Source organism: Boleophthalmus pectinirostris, unplaced genomic scaffold (genome assembly GCF_026225935.1).
Source record: "Boleophthalmus pectinirostris isolate CB_2022bp ecotype Guang Dong unplaced genomic scaffold, ASM2622593v1 HiC_scaffold_6, whole genome shotgun sequence".
NCBI lineage: Eukaryota > Metazoa > Chordata > Actinopteri > Gobiiformes > Gobiidae > Boleophthalmus > Boleophthalmus pectinirostris.
In genome coordinates this window covers 9,810,552-9,828,495 of record NW_026571447.1, presented here as the reverse complement: position 1 = coordinate 9,828,495, position 17,944 = coordinate 9,810,552, and the positions used below count along the sequence as shown (strand labels likewise).

The 17,944-nt window shown below is 39.1% G+C and overlaps 1 protein-coding gene across 1 annotated transcript in view; it reads right to left on the bottom strand.

The window, feature by feature from the left end:
- The window catches only part of bbs9 (Bardet-Biedl syndrome 9), a 302,584-nt gene that overhangs the window by 121,393 nt on the left and 163,247 nt on the right, over positions 1-17,944 (bottom strand). The window contains 1 exon segment of the mRNA XM_055164219.1: positions 11,778-12,027. Within this exon segment, the coding sequence (XP_055020194.1) occupies positions 11,778-12,027 (250 nt within the window).

Genomic DNA, 17,944 nt, shown 5'->3' with positions numbered 1-17,944 from the left:
GCATGTTATAATGTCGTTACCTCATCGAAAAAAGACCTGAAGTTGTCTTTTGTTTCATTCACACATTTTTGAGTAACTCTTTATTATTAGTCTGTCTACATCTCCAATGTAATGTCATGTAGTGGTAGTTTTCACGTTAAGAGCTGCATTTTACTTTTAGTTTGATAGAGATTGGCAATTCCAGGGTTGAAATCATCCAAATGATTCCAGTGAAGGCGTGTGGAGTTTAAAAACACAGTGGAGCACTTCCTGTATTACCATATGGCATTACAACAAAACAAAACACAACTCTGGGTATGTTTGTGATGAGGAAGCAATGTTATAACATAGATCAGAAAATATTGTAAAATGGGCCCTTTAAAGAGGGGACTATGCATGTTTTTTAAGTTAAAGGTCCAACATTTCCTTTTCTACGTAGACATTGCTCTTTCTGGAATTTTCTACAAATAGAAATAAGACTTCTCCATGGACAAGCAGGTGACTCCACAAAAAGTGTTTTTTGACAATAATCAAACAAAACAGAGGTAAGGGCAGAGGCGGTGCTACCATTAGGCAAAAGTAGACGGCTGCCTAGGGCCCCCAAACCTGGAGGGGCCCCCAACCAATTGTCCTCAGTGTCACTAAGGGCCAAGGCCTCAGAGCAATAAAATTTTCTCTCAATATGACATTAAATGAGAGTAGTTTACTTTTAAACAATAATTATAAGACTAATAATAATCATATGTAATGGATGTAAACAAAAATGTAATTGTACTAGCAAAAAAATACAGCTACTAACTAATAAGACAAGTTTCCATAATTCACATAAATAGAGATGTGCACGTCTCAAGAACAATGGGAAAAACAGACAATAAATGTATTAAAAACAAAGCAAAACAAAAAAATGGTGCATTATAGTGAGGACCCCAAACTCAAGTTCATCTATGGCCCCCAAATTGCTAACTCTGCCACTGGATAAGAGGAACATTACAGGTAAAGCAATAACGTTTTATAACATTTTCAGGACGCAAGCAGCTGATGGACCCTTCACTAGAAAAGTTACATAGAGCACCTTGTATTTTAGCAAAATGAGTTTATCCCCAGTACAGGTACACTGTATAAGCTGATCTCAGGGTCACAATAAGTCCACTGTGTACTGCCTGTATCCACTTATAAAGCCTTTTATGGGCTGATAATTACCAAGTGCGGTGAATCATTACGATGCTCGGAATACATAAGGTAAGTGAGGAATAACTTTGGACCACTGCAAACTATTAAAATGAACTAGTTCTGTTTTCATGGTTTTTAAGATGGTAAAAAGCAAGTACAGCGCTTTTGAAGTCAACTTAAAAGTAAAAACTAGGTTACAAAAACATGCACGAATCTCAAAATACAGCTCATGAAATTAAACCTTGCATATGTCTCTTATCACTCCACATACTGCAGTGTAGGTTTGTCACGATACGAAAATTTCAAACTCTTTTTCAGCATTAAATAATAGTACTTGGAGTTATATCTGTGTAATCCTTTAGTCGTTCAGTGGTCCATGGGCGAGGACATCATAGTGGTCGTGTGAATGTGACTTTTTTTAGTATCAATACTTGCTCAAATGATTGATTAGTGTGACATTTGTGATACTTCTGACAACCTTACCGCACTGTTGTCCTTTTTGAATCCACGTACCATGCAGTCTACCTTAAGGCGTCTGGGAATGTCCACATTTCCCCTAAGCTCTGCTACATGTGTGTGCGTAGATTAGCCCGTAAGCCCCCTCTAATATTTATCCTGGCCCTCCTTAAAGCCAGTCCAGTTCTCTTTGGTGGCGGCGCACACATCACTGCTTGTTTGAAATGGGATACGCGCTGCTCTTAATTGGGCAGGTGTTTTTCTAAGACCGCTCGCTTTTTTTTCTTCTTTCCAAACGCTGTCGTACAATTTCACGGGAATGTATGAACAGCAGGTAAGGAAATAGGCCACCTCAGAAGGAGCTTAGGCTGACCCCACACACGATACACTTACATTCTTGTTCCATTGGGTGTAAACAGAACGTGTCATTTGACTGGGTTAAAGTGGAAAGAATTTGGGACACTTTCCGCCGTGATGCAATGGGCGATATAATGGGAATGCTTTCTTGGAATTCTGAAATTTAGGATGTAAAAAAACAAATTTGGGATTTTCGGGGTAAACAAATCAAAGTTGTGGCCCCTGAATCCACTTCAAAAGAAACTAGAGTTTTTTTTTTTAAAAGAGATGAAATTGAAAACAATAATTTTTCACTTTACAGATCATTACTTGTGGTACAGGCAGTGGCGGAGTTAGAAATCTGGGCGAACTGAGTTTTGGGCCGTTGATTCACACTTCACAGGCAAGGATGCAGGGACACAAGGAAACAAAGAAGGAAGGGCAAGTCTTGTTGTAATTTAGACATGTAACATTAGCCTGTTTAGGAAAAAGAGTGATTGTGGCTGCTTTAAAAGGCCAGTAAGGCAAGGATGCAAGGAAAGAACGATGAAAGGACACAAGGAAGCAAGAATGCAAGGAAAGAAGGATGCAAAGATGGAAGGAAAGAAGGACCCAAAGACACAAGGACGCGAGTACATAAGGATGCATGGAAATTGAATTGCACAAAAATACATTTTATAAAAGTTCAGCCATGTTTAAATAAGTGCCTATATTTGAATCTTTATGTAAACCGTTGGAAAAGCTTTAGGTCACAAATGGACACGTTGGTGACAGTGTGATTATTGTTTTGGGCATTTTGTGTGGTCTTATCTGGGCTGGTTTCTTGACATCTCAGGCGCCTCTTGCACAGACTCTGGACAGTCTTTGGACAGCCTCGGTGGGAGGATGGAGCTCCATGTACCTCTGTGTGTCTGTGTTGGAGAGTGGAGACACCAACATTCCTGCTTTATTCTGGGCTGTGGTCTGGAGACGGGGGGTGACACGGTGCCGCTGCGGTCTCCAGCAATTTGACTGTGGGCTTTACGCTATTTCAATCCCCTGTACGGGCACACATCTCTGGGCACGCGTTACACCCACGGGGCCTGGCACTCTGGAAGAACACGGCTGAAAGACTGACACTGTGTACTTGATTAGATTACATAAATATGAGTTGTTTTAATTTATTTAACAAGCTATTAAAATTGTATAAGAATTTGATTATAGATTAGTGACACTGGCAGTGGCACAGTGGGTTAAGTGTTAAGTGGCTTCAGTTGGTCGGTAGCCAGAAGTGCAGTTGTTGTGTCCATGGGGAAGGCACTTCATTTACACTGCCTAATCTCTGCGATCATATGTGAGGGCAGGAAGGGCATCCAGCGTGGAAAAAACAGCAAAAAAAACCTGCAACATTACTATGACAATTTAGACTGAATAAAGACAGTTTGACAGTTTATTTGATTCAAGGTTTTATCTTGTATCAAAATTTACCAAGCTATTTTTTGATCCTTTAGTGTGAAATGCTTTGATAAAACAATTAGTTGTGTTCTAGAATTTGACAGAAAAAAATTCAGATGGTAAATATATGGTAAATGTTGGACTTTTTTGAGAGAAATGTCCAAAATAGATATCCACAGACGTTGAACATCATCATTATTTTGGGGGGATTGGGTCCACAAATTTGCTATATTAATTGCAGGACTTTCAACTGACAACAATCACACGTTTGGGTTTTGAACACTGGCACCATTTTTGTGGCCAAGCTGGTGCCACCTAGTGCCTCGGAAGTGCGAGTTCGGTCACCAGCCAATCAGCGAAGAGCCGTACATTCTGTGTTGGCAACGATTCCCGAGATCGAGGATTTAAAGCCGGAACAAAGAGAATGTCTGGTGAGTTTTATCAAGGGGGAAAGACGTTATTGCCCTTGATATACCAGTTGCGCATTAAATACGTCACGACCAAATAGTAGCGATTGGTTAAATGAAAAAATTTACCCACCTACCGTTGAACGAACTAATTCTGTCGCTGCAAGGTCAGACGGTTTCTACGAAGTGAAACCGTCTGATGAATCCAGCTACATTTTTTGAGGTTGTTGTCAAAAAATAAATTCACTTTTGTTTATTTACACTGACAGAGAAGACATTTAACTTCATGCCTGTTTTGTCTCATGTGGACAGGCCCAGTAATTACAGAGATATTAACCATAACCCATGTCAATAAATCTGCAGTCTGACAGCCAATTCCACCATACAATTTTGACCTGCCTCCAGCTCTATTTTAAACTATAGGGACCACTAAACTCAACCTATGGCCTTATCATTTCTATTATTAAGCAGCTCTGCACAGGTAATGACTCTATTTCCAAACTGGAGCTCGCCGTGTTATTTTTAGTCTTTTTGGAGGAGAACTCTTCAATTTGGAACACCACAGAGTCAGAACAAAGACAGCTGCTGAGGATTACACACTGCCTGGCCTCCGCTTCCACAAACGGACACACTCTCGCATCTTCTCCCCTCTCTTTAAGTCCAAAATAGACACCGGCCCCAAACCACAGCTACCAATGCAGCTCGAGTGTGGAAAGAGCTGCACTAAAACCAGTCGTGAAGTGTGTGCGCGCATACAGATGGGACGTCCGGGTAAACAAAGTAGTTGTAAGTGGTAAATACAGGATGTTTCAATGATTCAAGACAGAGAAAGTGAATTTGAAAGATAAACAGGAATAAACTGTGGTGAGGGGGTTAACTAGTGGCTATTGCATGCAAATTCTACAGTTAAGTTTCTCCAGAATAGAGATGTCCCAGTGCAGTGTTTTTGGCTCCCGATCTGATACAGATTTTTAATATTTGCAATTCCAATGTTTGGTTTTCACTCTTAAAGGTGGATTGAGTAACTTTTCTAGTGGAGGGTCTGACAGATGCTCGTCTCCATGGAGATGTTATTGCTTTGTCTGGTATGTTTCACAGAATGGGATAAAACATTTCAATCTTCATGGAGAACAAACCAGACCAAGTTACAGGTAAGATCTGTGGAGACGCAACCCGCCAACTAGGGGTGTGCAAAAATATCTAAATATCAATATATGGTATTGTTTAATGTGATGATACAGTATTGATATCTTGGGCTGCTGTATCGATATATCAAGTATTTTTTGGTATAACTTACAATTGTTTTTTTTTACATTGTTACAGTATGTTGCTTGTTTAGTGGAAGGAAACTTGTTTATGAAACAAATTTGACATATTCACTGTTGACAACTAACATATGTGTGTTTCATATTAATGTTGCACAAGAAGTGGTTTAACAAAGACTTTTAGTTTCCCAGCCATCATTTAGCAATTATTTTTTACTGAACCGTATCAAATTGATTTGAAATATATTGTATCGCATTGAAAACTCATTGTATCAAGATACACATCCTGTCATGGCCTATGTATCGAGGTATGCATCATATCGGCAACTTCTTAATGATACCGAGTCCTACTGCTCACAGTCAGTGCCTGTTTTGAGCTCTAAAACCACCTGAAATTTAATAAATGTAAGGTAGAACTGTTTAATGTCACAATGTGGAACATTCCAGGCAGAGCAATGACATATGCAGAAACAAGCAGGTGACATAAATAATAAAAAATAACACAGTGCAGCTTTAAGGCTCCGTGAGGACATTGCAAAAGTTAAAAAAAATCTGATTTCTGTAATTAATCATGTTTTTAGCAGTTTTACATCCTCCTCAGTGTGGGTTTAATCTGCTCTGTGTGTGTTAGCTGCAGCATTAGCAGCAAGCAGATACTCTTAATCAATCAATGCCTTGATCGGCCCATGCCGATACCATTATTGGACTGGGACATCCCTGCTCCAGAACATGATATACGTCAAAATATGGAGTGGAGTTCCAACTGGCCTGACAGACTGTCCCAGCAGCATTAAGGGATGGGTCAAAATGTAGAGGATAAATTTCTCTGTGGAGACAGTACTTGGATTACTTACAGTGTGAAGACAAGTGTACTTACATGTTTTGTATATCAGTTCTAGTTCCAAATCAGCCAAAACAACTTTTTCTAAGCTTTTTTTTTTTTAATCATTGGAAAGTGTCACACAGCACTTTACTGAATTCTGTCATTGTGTTCTTTGGCAAGGCACAGAATTTGACCAGAGTATGAATACAGTGATGGCTCATTGGCATAAAAACTGCCTAGAAGTTCAGACTTTGCCTATGATGCAACAAAATTGGAAAAATGTGAACAAAGCATTTTTGAGTACTCAGACAATTAATGACACAATCATAAATGAAGCAAAACACAACTCCAGGTATATTTTTGATGACAGACAATATAACTTGGTTAAAAGCTCAAAAATGTCCATTTTGCATGATAAGTATCCTTTAATTTAGCATGAATAAGTCCACAATGTTTTGGAGACACAGGATATGAATGCTGCAGTGACTTGGATGACGTCTGTTTGGTCCATCTCCAGATCTCCTGCAGTTACACTCATACTTCAGTTCATTCACTTTGTCAAGTATACCCGCCACACACTACAGGATTTTACATGTTCTCCGAGCAGAAATACGACACAGAAGATACTCACACTACAAGCCAAAAGTTGTTCATCAGCTGTTCACTGTCTAACATAAATTCAGTCTTGTTTTAAAAAGACCACAATGTGTGATCATGTTTCCTCATCAAAAACATATCTGGACTTGTGTTTTGTTTCATTCATACACGTTTAACACACAAATCCTGCATGTTTAGGCTGAGTTCTTCTCTCAAACATAAAACACTTCACCTTGCTGTAGCATGTGGTAATACATTAAGTTCTCCACTGCATATTTAAACTCCATACACATTCAGTAGAATCATTTGGATGGAGTCGATTTTGCGTAATATAAGACCTTTAAGACCCCCAGAGCACTCCAAACGATCAGAGCGCTGCACTGGTTTTGTGTTTATTGTAGCTAATCTGCAGCAGCTTCACCAATCCTCACAGTGTGGATTTATGTAAACAAGAAACATGTGAGGAAATACTCTCTCCTTTTTACTTTTTTATCATTTTAAAGAACACTTCAAACTAGATTAACAGTGCAATGTTTCATGTGCTGGATGTTATTTGCAGAGGATAAAATTCTAATAGATAAAAGGACATGTGTGGGGGTGCTGTAGTTCATCTTTAGGCTGCAGATTTACAAGAGGTGAGTAACCAAGTAATTATTGTCCTTTTCGCTATTTTCCATGTTTGTATCCTGTGCCTCGGTGTCCGTCATTCCCTTTTACTGGCTGTTGTCATGGTAATGTTTTATGGTTATTATATCACAGAGCAGCTGTAGGATCAACTAAAGTCGGGTTACGTTAAGTCGGGTTAAGTCAGTGAGAAACAAATCTGGGCCTAAATCAAGCAAATCATTTGTTTTTGAGTGCCTACTTCCATTCTCTTGTTGTTTTTAAACTGTGCGTTGCAACACTGGAGTTTCCCCATTGTGGGATATTGTGGGATTCTCTTATTTTAATCCTGTTGTGTGCGGCAGGCTTAAAGTTAAAGGCCCAATATTACGCAAACTTTAGTCTTGTGAGCTTTAAGTCATGTTATAATGCTGTTACCTCACGAAAAACATACCTGGGGTAGAGTTTTGTTTCATTCACACATGTTTGAGTAATCCTGCATTATTTGTCAATGTGGCCAAACCTCATGTCAAAACCTGATCTCTTCAGATCTTAGAAGCAAAGCAAGGCCGGGCCTGGTTAGTACTTGGATGGGAGATCACTGGGAATATCAGGTGCCACAGTGAGTCAGCAATAGCAAAAACTGTTGTTGTATCTTTAGGCAAGACACTTCTCCACTTAATTTCATTTCTCTCCAGCGACTAGGTCAGGAATCGGAATATACTAGATGGTTTGCAAGAACCCCGGAAGTGCGAGTTCGGGCACCAGCCAATCAGCGAAGAGCCATACATTCAGTGTTGGCAACGATTCCCAAGATTGAGAATTTAAACCCAGAATAAAGACAATGTTTGGTGAATTTCATCAAAGGGAAAGGCGTTATTGCCCTTATTCCTACAGGATTTAGGAAAAGCTTAATATACCAGTTAGCCCCGTGAGCGGCGCATTACATACATCAAGACCAAATAGCAGCAATTGGTTAAATGAAAAAAGTACCGACCTACCGTCAAGCGAATGAATTCTAACACTGCAAGGTCAGACGGTTTCTACCAAGTGAAACCGGCTAATGAATCAGGCTAAAACACTTCACCCACATTGAAGTGCAATCAATAATGCACCAAAATTATAAATCAACTATGAGCGTGAGAGTGTTTTCTGTTTAAGCAAAGAACTGGGCCTAAATATGCAGGGTTTGTGAGTTAAAATGTGTAAATGAAACAAACAGGGAAAAGGTGTATGTGTTTGATGAAGAAACATTATAACAGCTCAGAAAATAGTGCAATATGGGCCCGTTAATCAAAACCCTTGTCTGAAAATGCAAAGTGGTCAGTCTGTAATGTGTACAGATAAGTGCAGAGTGAAGTCAGGAGAGAGAAGCATGCCCTCTAGATGAGTTCACCACACAGACATGCCCACAGTCCTGAGTGACTAATGAAGTTTGTTGTGATCCACACCAAACCACCAGGTGCGAGCCTTTCAGCTGTTCAGACCAGCTGGGTCACATGACGTCACCACTGATGTGCCCGGGTCATGTGATGGACTGCTCCAGCGCGGGTTTATAGAGATGTTTGGAAGGTTTAAGAAAAGAAAAGAAATGCTGCTCTGAATGCAACCTCAATGTAGTGCAGAAAGAACAAATACATAAATGCAATGTTTGGTGAGAGCTTCATTCACTCTCAAAGTATCACAAAAATATTCTCAAATACCCCTGTTTTATATAGGCTATAAATGGCTAATTCTAAATCAGTAAAAAGTAGAAATGATATTTATTGTAATGTCTCTAACATACTTATTTTCTAAATACTTTATACCAGACATGTCAAACTCTCGCCCGGGGGTCAAATTTGGCCCACAATATAATTATATTTGGCCCACGAGATCATATCAAATATGTATTGGAGCTGCTCGCTGGCTACAGATAAACTATAGAGACATTATTTATTTCAAATGTTGTTATTATTTTATATTTTGCTTGTTCTGGATTCTTTGTCTAAGCAAAACTATTGGTAAACATTTATTTTAATAAGAAAAGGTTCAACATTACATATCTTGAAGAAGAGAAAACTTGCAGATGTTGTTGAAATTTTCAATAAATATTTAGTTTGGCCCACGACTTAGTCCCAGTTTTTAATTTTGGCCCTTTGTGAATTTGGCACATCTGTTTTATATAGTAAACTAACACTACAATATCCTGATCAAAAATTAATATCTCAATATTTTTTTGGAATATCATGCAATATTATGAAAATCCAGCAGAAATATGTTAAAACTTGTGACTAAATATGTATTTGTTCAGGTTTTTGTATCAAATAACTGTAAAATTACCCTCTAAAAGTACAGAAATATAACGTTATACTCTTTAAGAGCCCATATTACACAAATTTCTGATCAGTCAAAAATCATGTTTTTCTCATCACAAACATTTTGTTTCATTCACACATTTAAACACACAAATCATGCATATTTAGGCTGAGTTCTTCTCTCAAACTGAAAACACTCATTCCACCTTGTGATGTCATGTTGTAATACAGGAGGTGCTCCACTGTGTTTGATGTGTGTTTCAGCCCTGAAATTAACTGGAATCTCAGCTGAACTACAGGTAAAAGGTAGTTGATAACTTGAAAACTACCACTTCATGACAATCACTGAGGTAGAAAATGTTTGAATGAAACAAAACACAACTCCAGGTATGATTTTAATGAGGTCAGAACATTATAACATGACTTAAAGCTCACAAGAGTCAACTGTGCATAATATATGACCTTTAAGTATTTTGCCATTTTTATTGTTACTCAGTTTTTTTTTTTGCAGCAGTTTAAAATAATCATCTAGGAAGGGTATAGAGAGCTACTGGTCCTGAGCTACAGGTAGAAGACTTGTAGCTCACACAAACTTGATCATAACCACGTCTGATCCCATTTAAATGCATTCTGTCTTGTGATTTGAAATTCCTCACATCTTGTAGTGTAACATACAAACTGCGCGGTGGACACTATGCTAACACTATGCTTACAGCACAGTTTTTTCTTCTTTCCCAATTCCAAACAGTCCGGGGGCTGGCGGGGAGTTGAGAAATAGCTTGTTGAGGACAGACGGCAGGATTGTGGGGCGCAGAGAGGCGTAAATGCAGACTGTAATTGATGATCTTGTCAGGGAGCCTCCTGTAAAGTCCAGCCAGATGGAAATGAGGCGGAGAGAGTGTGCGAGCGCGTGTCCACTGCAAACTCCCGTCCAGTTTCACAGTTCTGTTTTTGTGCATCACCGTTTTGTCCATGTACGTTTAAAGGACGTGTGTGTGTGTGTGTGTGAATGGGGCTCATGTATTTGACAGGCCGAGCACAAAATCCTCACCAGGGGACGCAGGAGGAGACTGGCTCTGTTTGAGTGGTCAGAAGGGAGCCATGGTGGAGGGGAGAGGTCTGAATTTAATATTTTAACTTTTTTTTTTTTTACTTCTGGACAACTCTCAATTAAAAGAAGAGAAAGAAAATATAGGAATTGGATGCAAACATATAATTACTAGTATAATTACTAGTGGTAGTCAAGACTGCACTAATCGAGACCAAGACCTGTCCGAGACCACAGGGTTCCCAGACTGAGACAAGACCAAGACCTCTGAGAGTTGAGACCAAGACAAGACCAAGACTTTTAAAGGCCGAGACAGAGACAAGCCCAAGACCATGACTCATCGAGACCAAATCAAGACCATCTTTGTCATTTCCTACATTTATTGTATTTTACAGTTATTTTGGCACATATATAATAATGATTAAAAAAAAAAAAAATCTATCTCCATGTTGTCTGATAAAAGTTAATTTAAGCTTAAAATAAGCCAAGCAAACTGTACTGCACTTAAACACTCTGTGCCCCCTTTTTGGACCCTTACCCACAGTTTGAGAACCCCTTCTTTAATTAATATAATTTCTACTGGCACTTTACAGAAAACTGTGAAGAAAGTGAAGAAAGTTGTTTTCTTAAGTTCCTAACTGGAGTTATACCTTGAGTCTACGACAAGACCGAGTTCAGGCACCTTTAAGACCGAGACAAGACCGAGTCCAAGCCCCTTCAAGACTGAGTCCAAGCGCCTTCAAGACCGAGTTCAAGCGCCTTCAAGAGCGAGGCAAGACTGGGTCCAAGCACCTTCAAAACCGAGACAAGACCAAGTCCAAGACTGTAAAAAACGGTCTCGAGGTCGGTCTCAAGACCGAGACCGGTCTCGAGTACTTCAACACTAGCATATACTAAATTCAGTGTTTAGAATATAAAAAAATACCTTGACAAATGTATTGTAATCAGGTCACCTCTCCACAGATCACCAGTTGTCTCCATGAAGATAGATGAGTTTAATATACTACAATACTCATAGCAAAGCAAGAGTGTCTCCCTGAAGCCCCACCTCCTCCCCCGCACCATCTCATCCTCTCATCGCCTCCTTCACTCGGCCTCACCTCTTCCACCTCCAGTGTCCAGGCCTCGGGGATAAGACCTCTAAACATCATCTGATCGGACATGCCTTTCATCGCAATGTTTTCTGCTGGGGTCTGAGTCTCTCCAGGTTGAAATATCCTTGGGTTATATTTGACTTCAGAATAATGACTCCCTGCTGTCTCAATGATCTGTTTAACTCACAGACATTACTGGACATTAACGGACCTGCACAGCTCCAGCATGTCTTCATAATCCTAATAGCAGCTCAGCGCAGTCACTTACCAGGGGCTGCCAGGTTCTGTATGTGAGCTGGCAGCTGCACGTTGGCCTCAGAGCACAGGGACAGTCGGCCTCCTTTGCCCAGGCGGTCGCACAGCAGAGTGATGTGCTTCTTCAGACGCGCTGTGTCTTTGGGCAGCTCCAGCACGGGGCCCCCGCTCTGGGCCAGAGACAGGGCCTGCTCTTTGGGGCTCCGGGACAAGCAGGTTCTCAAAAGGTGGGTCACGGCCGCGTCACAGCTCTCCTCCCAGCCCTGGAGTCAGAGGCAAAAGAGAAAATGGTGTTAAATATATACTGAGGTGGGTTGTTTTTAAAAATGTCAAATTATTTGTGTCTAAGAAAGTGTTGGTATTGGAGCTAATTAGTCAAGCCTTTTATTTTGGACATTTTGGTGTTTTCAAGGGCCAATATTGCACTATTTTTGGATCTATGCTATTATGGTGTATCCAAAAACATACCCAAAGTTGTGTTTTGTTTCAATCACACACGTAATACAGGAAATGCGTTTTTAAACTACATACCTATTCTCTAGAATCATTTGGATAATTTCATATCTAGGATTGCCAATCTCTAGTGAACTAAAGGTAAAAGATAATTGTTACTTGATAACTATAGCACTTAAAGAGATCATAGGGTGGACCAGAGCATTTTGAGCTTTGGAGAGGAAAACAAACATAGCTAAAAGAAAATCCTATTCTGTAAACTGGACAAAAGTTAAATATGAAATGTTAACCCTTTCCACTCACCTTATGGTTTGGGATTATAGTTTTTAACATTCAAAATACTGTCAGTGCATTTATTGTCGTTTCTTTTAAACAAAAGGTGCAGACGTTCAGAAATAATCATAATAGCCTCATGAGAACTTAACAGAATGCCGTAGCTGCGTGAAAGGGATACTAAAATTCCATGACTTTTCCAAAATTTTCATTGAATTTACAGGCCTGGAAAATGACATTTTCAGTTTCCTTTTCCAGGATTTCCATGACCATGGGAACCCTGAAAATGTTATATCCAATTCACTGAATTGTTTCATAAAATGACTCAAGTAAGAGTAAAAAAGTATTTGGGAAAATTACTACTTAAGTACTACTATTACTTATTACTTATAAGGGTAATTGTACTGTCTGTACACAACATCAGATTTATAGTTTGAAGTGAATATAAGTAGAAAGTCAAAACAGTGAATAATAAACAAAATCTGCGATTAGATCTGCTGCTGTTACAAAGTAAATGGAACTGAATAAATGTACTAACCGCCTCGATCAAAGAGTGCAATTTGATTTATTTTTTCTTTTAATTAAACCAGCCACAATGGCAAACAGTGGCTGCTCATTGTGGTTGTGATCTACGAGCTAACTGCTCTGAACTATGTGAAAACTTCACCTGGGGATAGATCTTTATGTACCGGTATACTTGTAGATGTTTCTTTATTAAAGTAGGTATTCGTGTCTCAAAGCTATGCTGACCTAAATTAAACCTCAAACAGGAAATGAAACACTTGATGAAAATACAATTAATGACAGGCAAACAAGTTGTTTTTGTAGATGCAGTGGTGTCCCCTGGAGGCTTCAGGTTGTGGCACTATTTTCTCTTTAAAAATTTCAGTTTAACATTAGCTTTGAGACATGATCCTACCTTAAACACTGATGTATACTCTGGCAACGTCCTTAATATACTTTCAGTGATTATTTTCTGCAACTTCACATATTCATTATTTTAGCGTAATTCTGTAACTCTGAGAAAAACCAAAGAGACATAATTAGAACTGAGACCAATTCCCGGACATTTGACTCAACCGGAACTAGTGGCTCAGTATCGTGCAAAGAGCCCTTCAGAACAAAAACAGACCTTTATAACTCAACCATATACATGAGAAAGTTTGGATCACCAATGCTCTACTTACAGTATTTTAAAGGCTAGGGCCAAAGAAACAACTAAAATGGAATGGAATTGATTATAAACAAAGCAACAATGCAGAAAACGTATACGAAAATGAAGACGTTAACCTTAGAATTTGTGGATGCTTTTACAGCCCTCTTGGCATTTATTAAAGCGTAACAAAATAAAACACATGGAATCAATGAGATGGAGGAACACGGTCATGTACAGCGCTCATAAATGTCAGGCCGCTGAAAAGCATGTTTTGTACTGCTCTTTCCGTCGCCGTGGAAACCCGGATACAATGGTTATCTGTGCATTACATCTCGCACACAAGCACACACCTGACAGGTCCAGCAGCAGGCCCCACAATCCAGATCAATAAGCATGGACATTCTATTAGGCCAAATACTGGGCACGCCCAAGATCTTCTACAGATAGTTTGTGTTTCTTAAAGGTGCTCTGTGCTACTTGTTCTGGTGGATGGTCAGCTACTTGCTTGACTCTATGGAGATGTCATACCTTTGCTTGGGATGTTCCACAGTAATCAATTTCAAGCAGTGCAGACCTTCCATGGAGACAAGCATGTGACAAGATATTCAGTATACCATATTTTCTGAGTATAAGTTGCACTTTTTTCATGGTTTGGGTGGTCCTGCGACTTATACTCCGGTACATGTGACTTATATATTAAAATATAGAATTTCACATGTTTGTTATTTTCTCACTGACAGCTGCGAGAGGTGCTCTAGGCTTGTATGCCAGTATCTGCATTACTTCTGTACCACTGCCACTTCTTGCTCTATTGCTCATGTCTCCTGCAGAAAGAGCCGCTGTCCTGCCGCAAGTAGTGAAATATGCAGCAGAAGATGGTAACTGAGCAGCAGAAAGAAAGTTTGGAGTGAGTGAGAGACCTGTGAGAGACTGGTGAAAAGCGGAGTATACTCAAATTGCAATGAAGAAAACAAAAAAGCTAATTGCAGGCTAAGAGATGGATTTAGCTAGACTTAGCAGAGTTGTTCAGAAGTGACACAGAGGATGAAGAATTCAATGGATTTAGTGATTTGGAGTGAGATTGAGAGTCTGGCAAACTTGTTAAATTCTGTTGTTTATGCTCTAGTTATTTGAATAACTGCTCATGTTACGTTAACAAACCAGACTGTTCACCTGTTGTTCTCTATTTTATTGTTATTACCATAACTTCCCTTTCAAGATGAAACTTTGGTTCTTGGTCTCTGATTTTATAAAATAAATTTCCTCCAAAAAATGTGACTTATAGTACAGTGCGTTTTTTTTTTTTTTTTTCCATCATGCATGTTTTGGCTGGTTTGACTTAATCCAGAGCGACTACAGACCATGAAAAATTTAATTCATTCAGTTAAAAAAAAAAAAAAAAGTAAGTAAGTTAATTTAATATGGCAGTAATATTAGATTAGAAGTATGTATTTACTTATTTTTCTTCAGACCTTTTAGTATATTGTGTAAACTTTGAATCTTTATTTAAATTTATTTTTTATTAAAGGAAGCCATCTAGCTTTTTTATTACTACTATTATTGCCTGTATCTTTTTTTTTTTCTATTTATTTTTATGTTATTACCTTTTTATTATTTATTGGTATCCCTGTTCTTATTTGATTTCAATAGTTTTATTGTCTTAACGATTACTACAGGAGTTAAATAGAGCTTTATTTTATATTTCTATTGGATATGTTTTATTTCTTTTGTGCAGCACTTTGGAGACAGTTTTTTTTTTTTTTTTGTATGAAATGTGCTATAGAAATAAAGTGGATTGGATTAACATACACTGTTATTAGTATACACTGTCATTTCTGTTGAGAATAGAACGAGAAAAAAAAATCCACAACCACAAAGACAGTTTCCCCATATGTCCTTTACGTGGCTCTATCATTTTTTCCCCATGTAGTTGCCCCAGTCCAGATATATTACGTGCGCTGTTTGAATCTAATTATAAAGCGTTTTTGTCCTCCAAGAATCAGGAAGTGTGCTGTTAGCATGCTAGTTACCGTGAGCATTACCGTGATGTCAAAACTCTGCTCTGGCTTCTGAAAGTTGAAAAAACAGATTATAAAAACTCATTGTAGTGAAAAATTCAAATAGTTGGAACATTTAAAGTTGCACTGTGTAACATTACAACTGCTTGTAATCAGGAAGTGCGCCCTCAGCATGCTAGTTATCGCGAGCATTACGTGACGTCGAAGCTCCGCTCTGGCCTTGGAACGTTGGTAAAACAGATTATAAAAACTCATTGTAGTGAAAAATTCAAACATTCAAAATGCCTAAAGGTGCACTGTGTAACTTTACAACTGCTTGTAATCAGGAAGTGTGCTGTTAGCACGCTAGTTATTGAGCATTACCGTGATGTCAAAACTAAGCTCTGGCTTCTGAAAGTTGTAGAAATGGATTATAAAAACTCATTGTAGTGAAAAATTCGAATACTTGGAATGCTTAAAGGCGCACTATGTAACTTTACAACTGCTTGTAATCAGGAAGTGTGCTGTTAGCACGCTAGTTATCACGGGGATTACCGTGAAGTCAAAACTCCGCTTTGGCCTCAGAAAGTTGGGATAACGGACTATAAAACTCATTGTACTGTAAAATTTGAATACTCGGAATGCTTAAAGGTACACTGTGTAACTTTACAACTGCTTGTAATCAGGAAGTGTGCTGTTAGCATGCTAGTTATCATAAGCATTACCAGGACATCAAAACTCTGCTCTGGCCTCTGAAAGTTGGGAAAACTGATTATAAAAAAACGGATTATGTAGTGAAAAATTCAAATATTCTGAATGCTTAAAGGTGCACTGTGTAACTTTACAACCACTTGTAATCAGGAAGTGTGCTGTTAGCATGCTAGTTATCACGGGGATTACCGTGAAGTCAAAACTCCGCTCTGGCCTTTGGAAAGTTGGGAAAACGGATTATAAAAACACGCTGTAGTGAAAATTTTGCATACTCGGAATGAATGAAAACACTAAACTAGGCTAAGATACAGGTCAGATCTATGGAGAGGCGTCTCAGTGTAATCAGTAAAAGCTTCTGTAATGGAATAAATGCAAAATAGACTAGTTTAATACCATACTGTGGAACATTCAAGGCAAAACAATCACCATCCCATGAAGACAAGCAGGCGGTGAACCCTCTACCAGAAAACTTACACAGTGCATCTTTAAAGTGAGGTAAGTGCAAACCGTTTTAAATCAACTAGTTCTGTTTTTTTCACAGCCAATTAGCACAGATTTATTAGGGACCCAGTGCACCAGCCCGTGTCCGTCTCCATCTGATCTCTGGAGAAGTGGGCGGGGTTATCAGACAGGGCGTGTAGCGAGGGGGGCGTGATGACAGGTAACCCTCCATTCCGCCCCTGCCCCCGGCCTGTCGCCACGGTGACAGGCCCCAAATGAGCCATAATGACAGGTAATCAAGCCTGTAATGGCGATGACAGAGGGGCCCGAAAGAGAAAGACGCGAGGATGTCGAGGGTCAATGGGATGGGATGATGACAGGGAATCAGGCACATATTACAGACAGGGGTGATTCCAGATAAGAGGAGGAGGAGAGCGAGGAGGAGGAGGAGCGCGAGGATCTAAGGTGACCATTCTTGCTACAATACCTCACCGGGTTATCAAAAACACGAAAACAAGGGGTGGAAAGTTGGCACGGGTCAGGCTGACACATAGGTTCCACATGCTGAGGAAGAAAACCAAAGAAAAAAAAGAAAAAAAAATGAATGAGAAGAAAGGAAGCACAGAGGTGGACTGACACAGAATTGGACACAAGCCAGAGAGATAAATTAGGAGCAAATTCCCACTAATGAAGTAATGGGGAGAGGTATAGGTCGGAATCAAAAGGGGACTTTGTGTGAGCATCTAACTGCAGTTCAGATGGGTGAACGATCATTATGGCTGAAGTCACTAAACTATGTCAATGAAATGAAGCCTCTATTAAAGTGAATGGTCCTGATTAAAGGCCTCGTCATCAAATGCATACTTACACTGTTGCACGAGGAAAGGAAGTATAATTTAGTATTTGGTAAACTGTTTCCTCTGAATGGTCTTTATTTACTACATTCAAACCGTACTCCATACAAATGTACAACAGCTCACATCTTTTTTGATACTTATTCAGAATTTATTATTACCATTTCTATTTTTGCTCTTTGTTATTATATTATATTGTGATGTGTGAGCTACTGTGTCCAAATCATTTCCCTTGTAGATCAATAAAGTTTGTCTAAGTCTAAGTCTATTTACATGATATAAAAACATCATTATT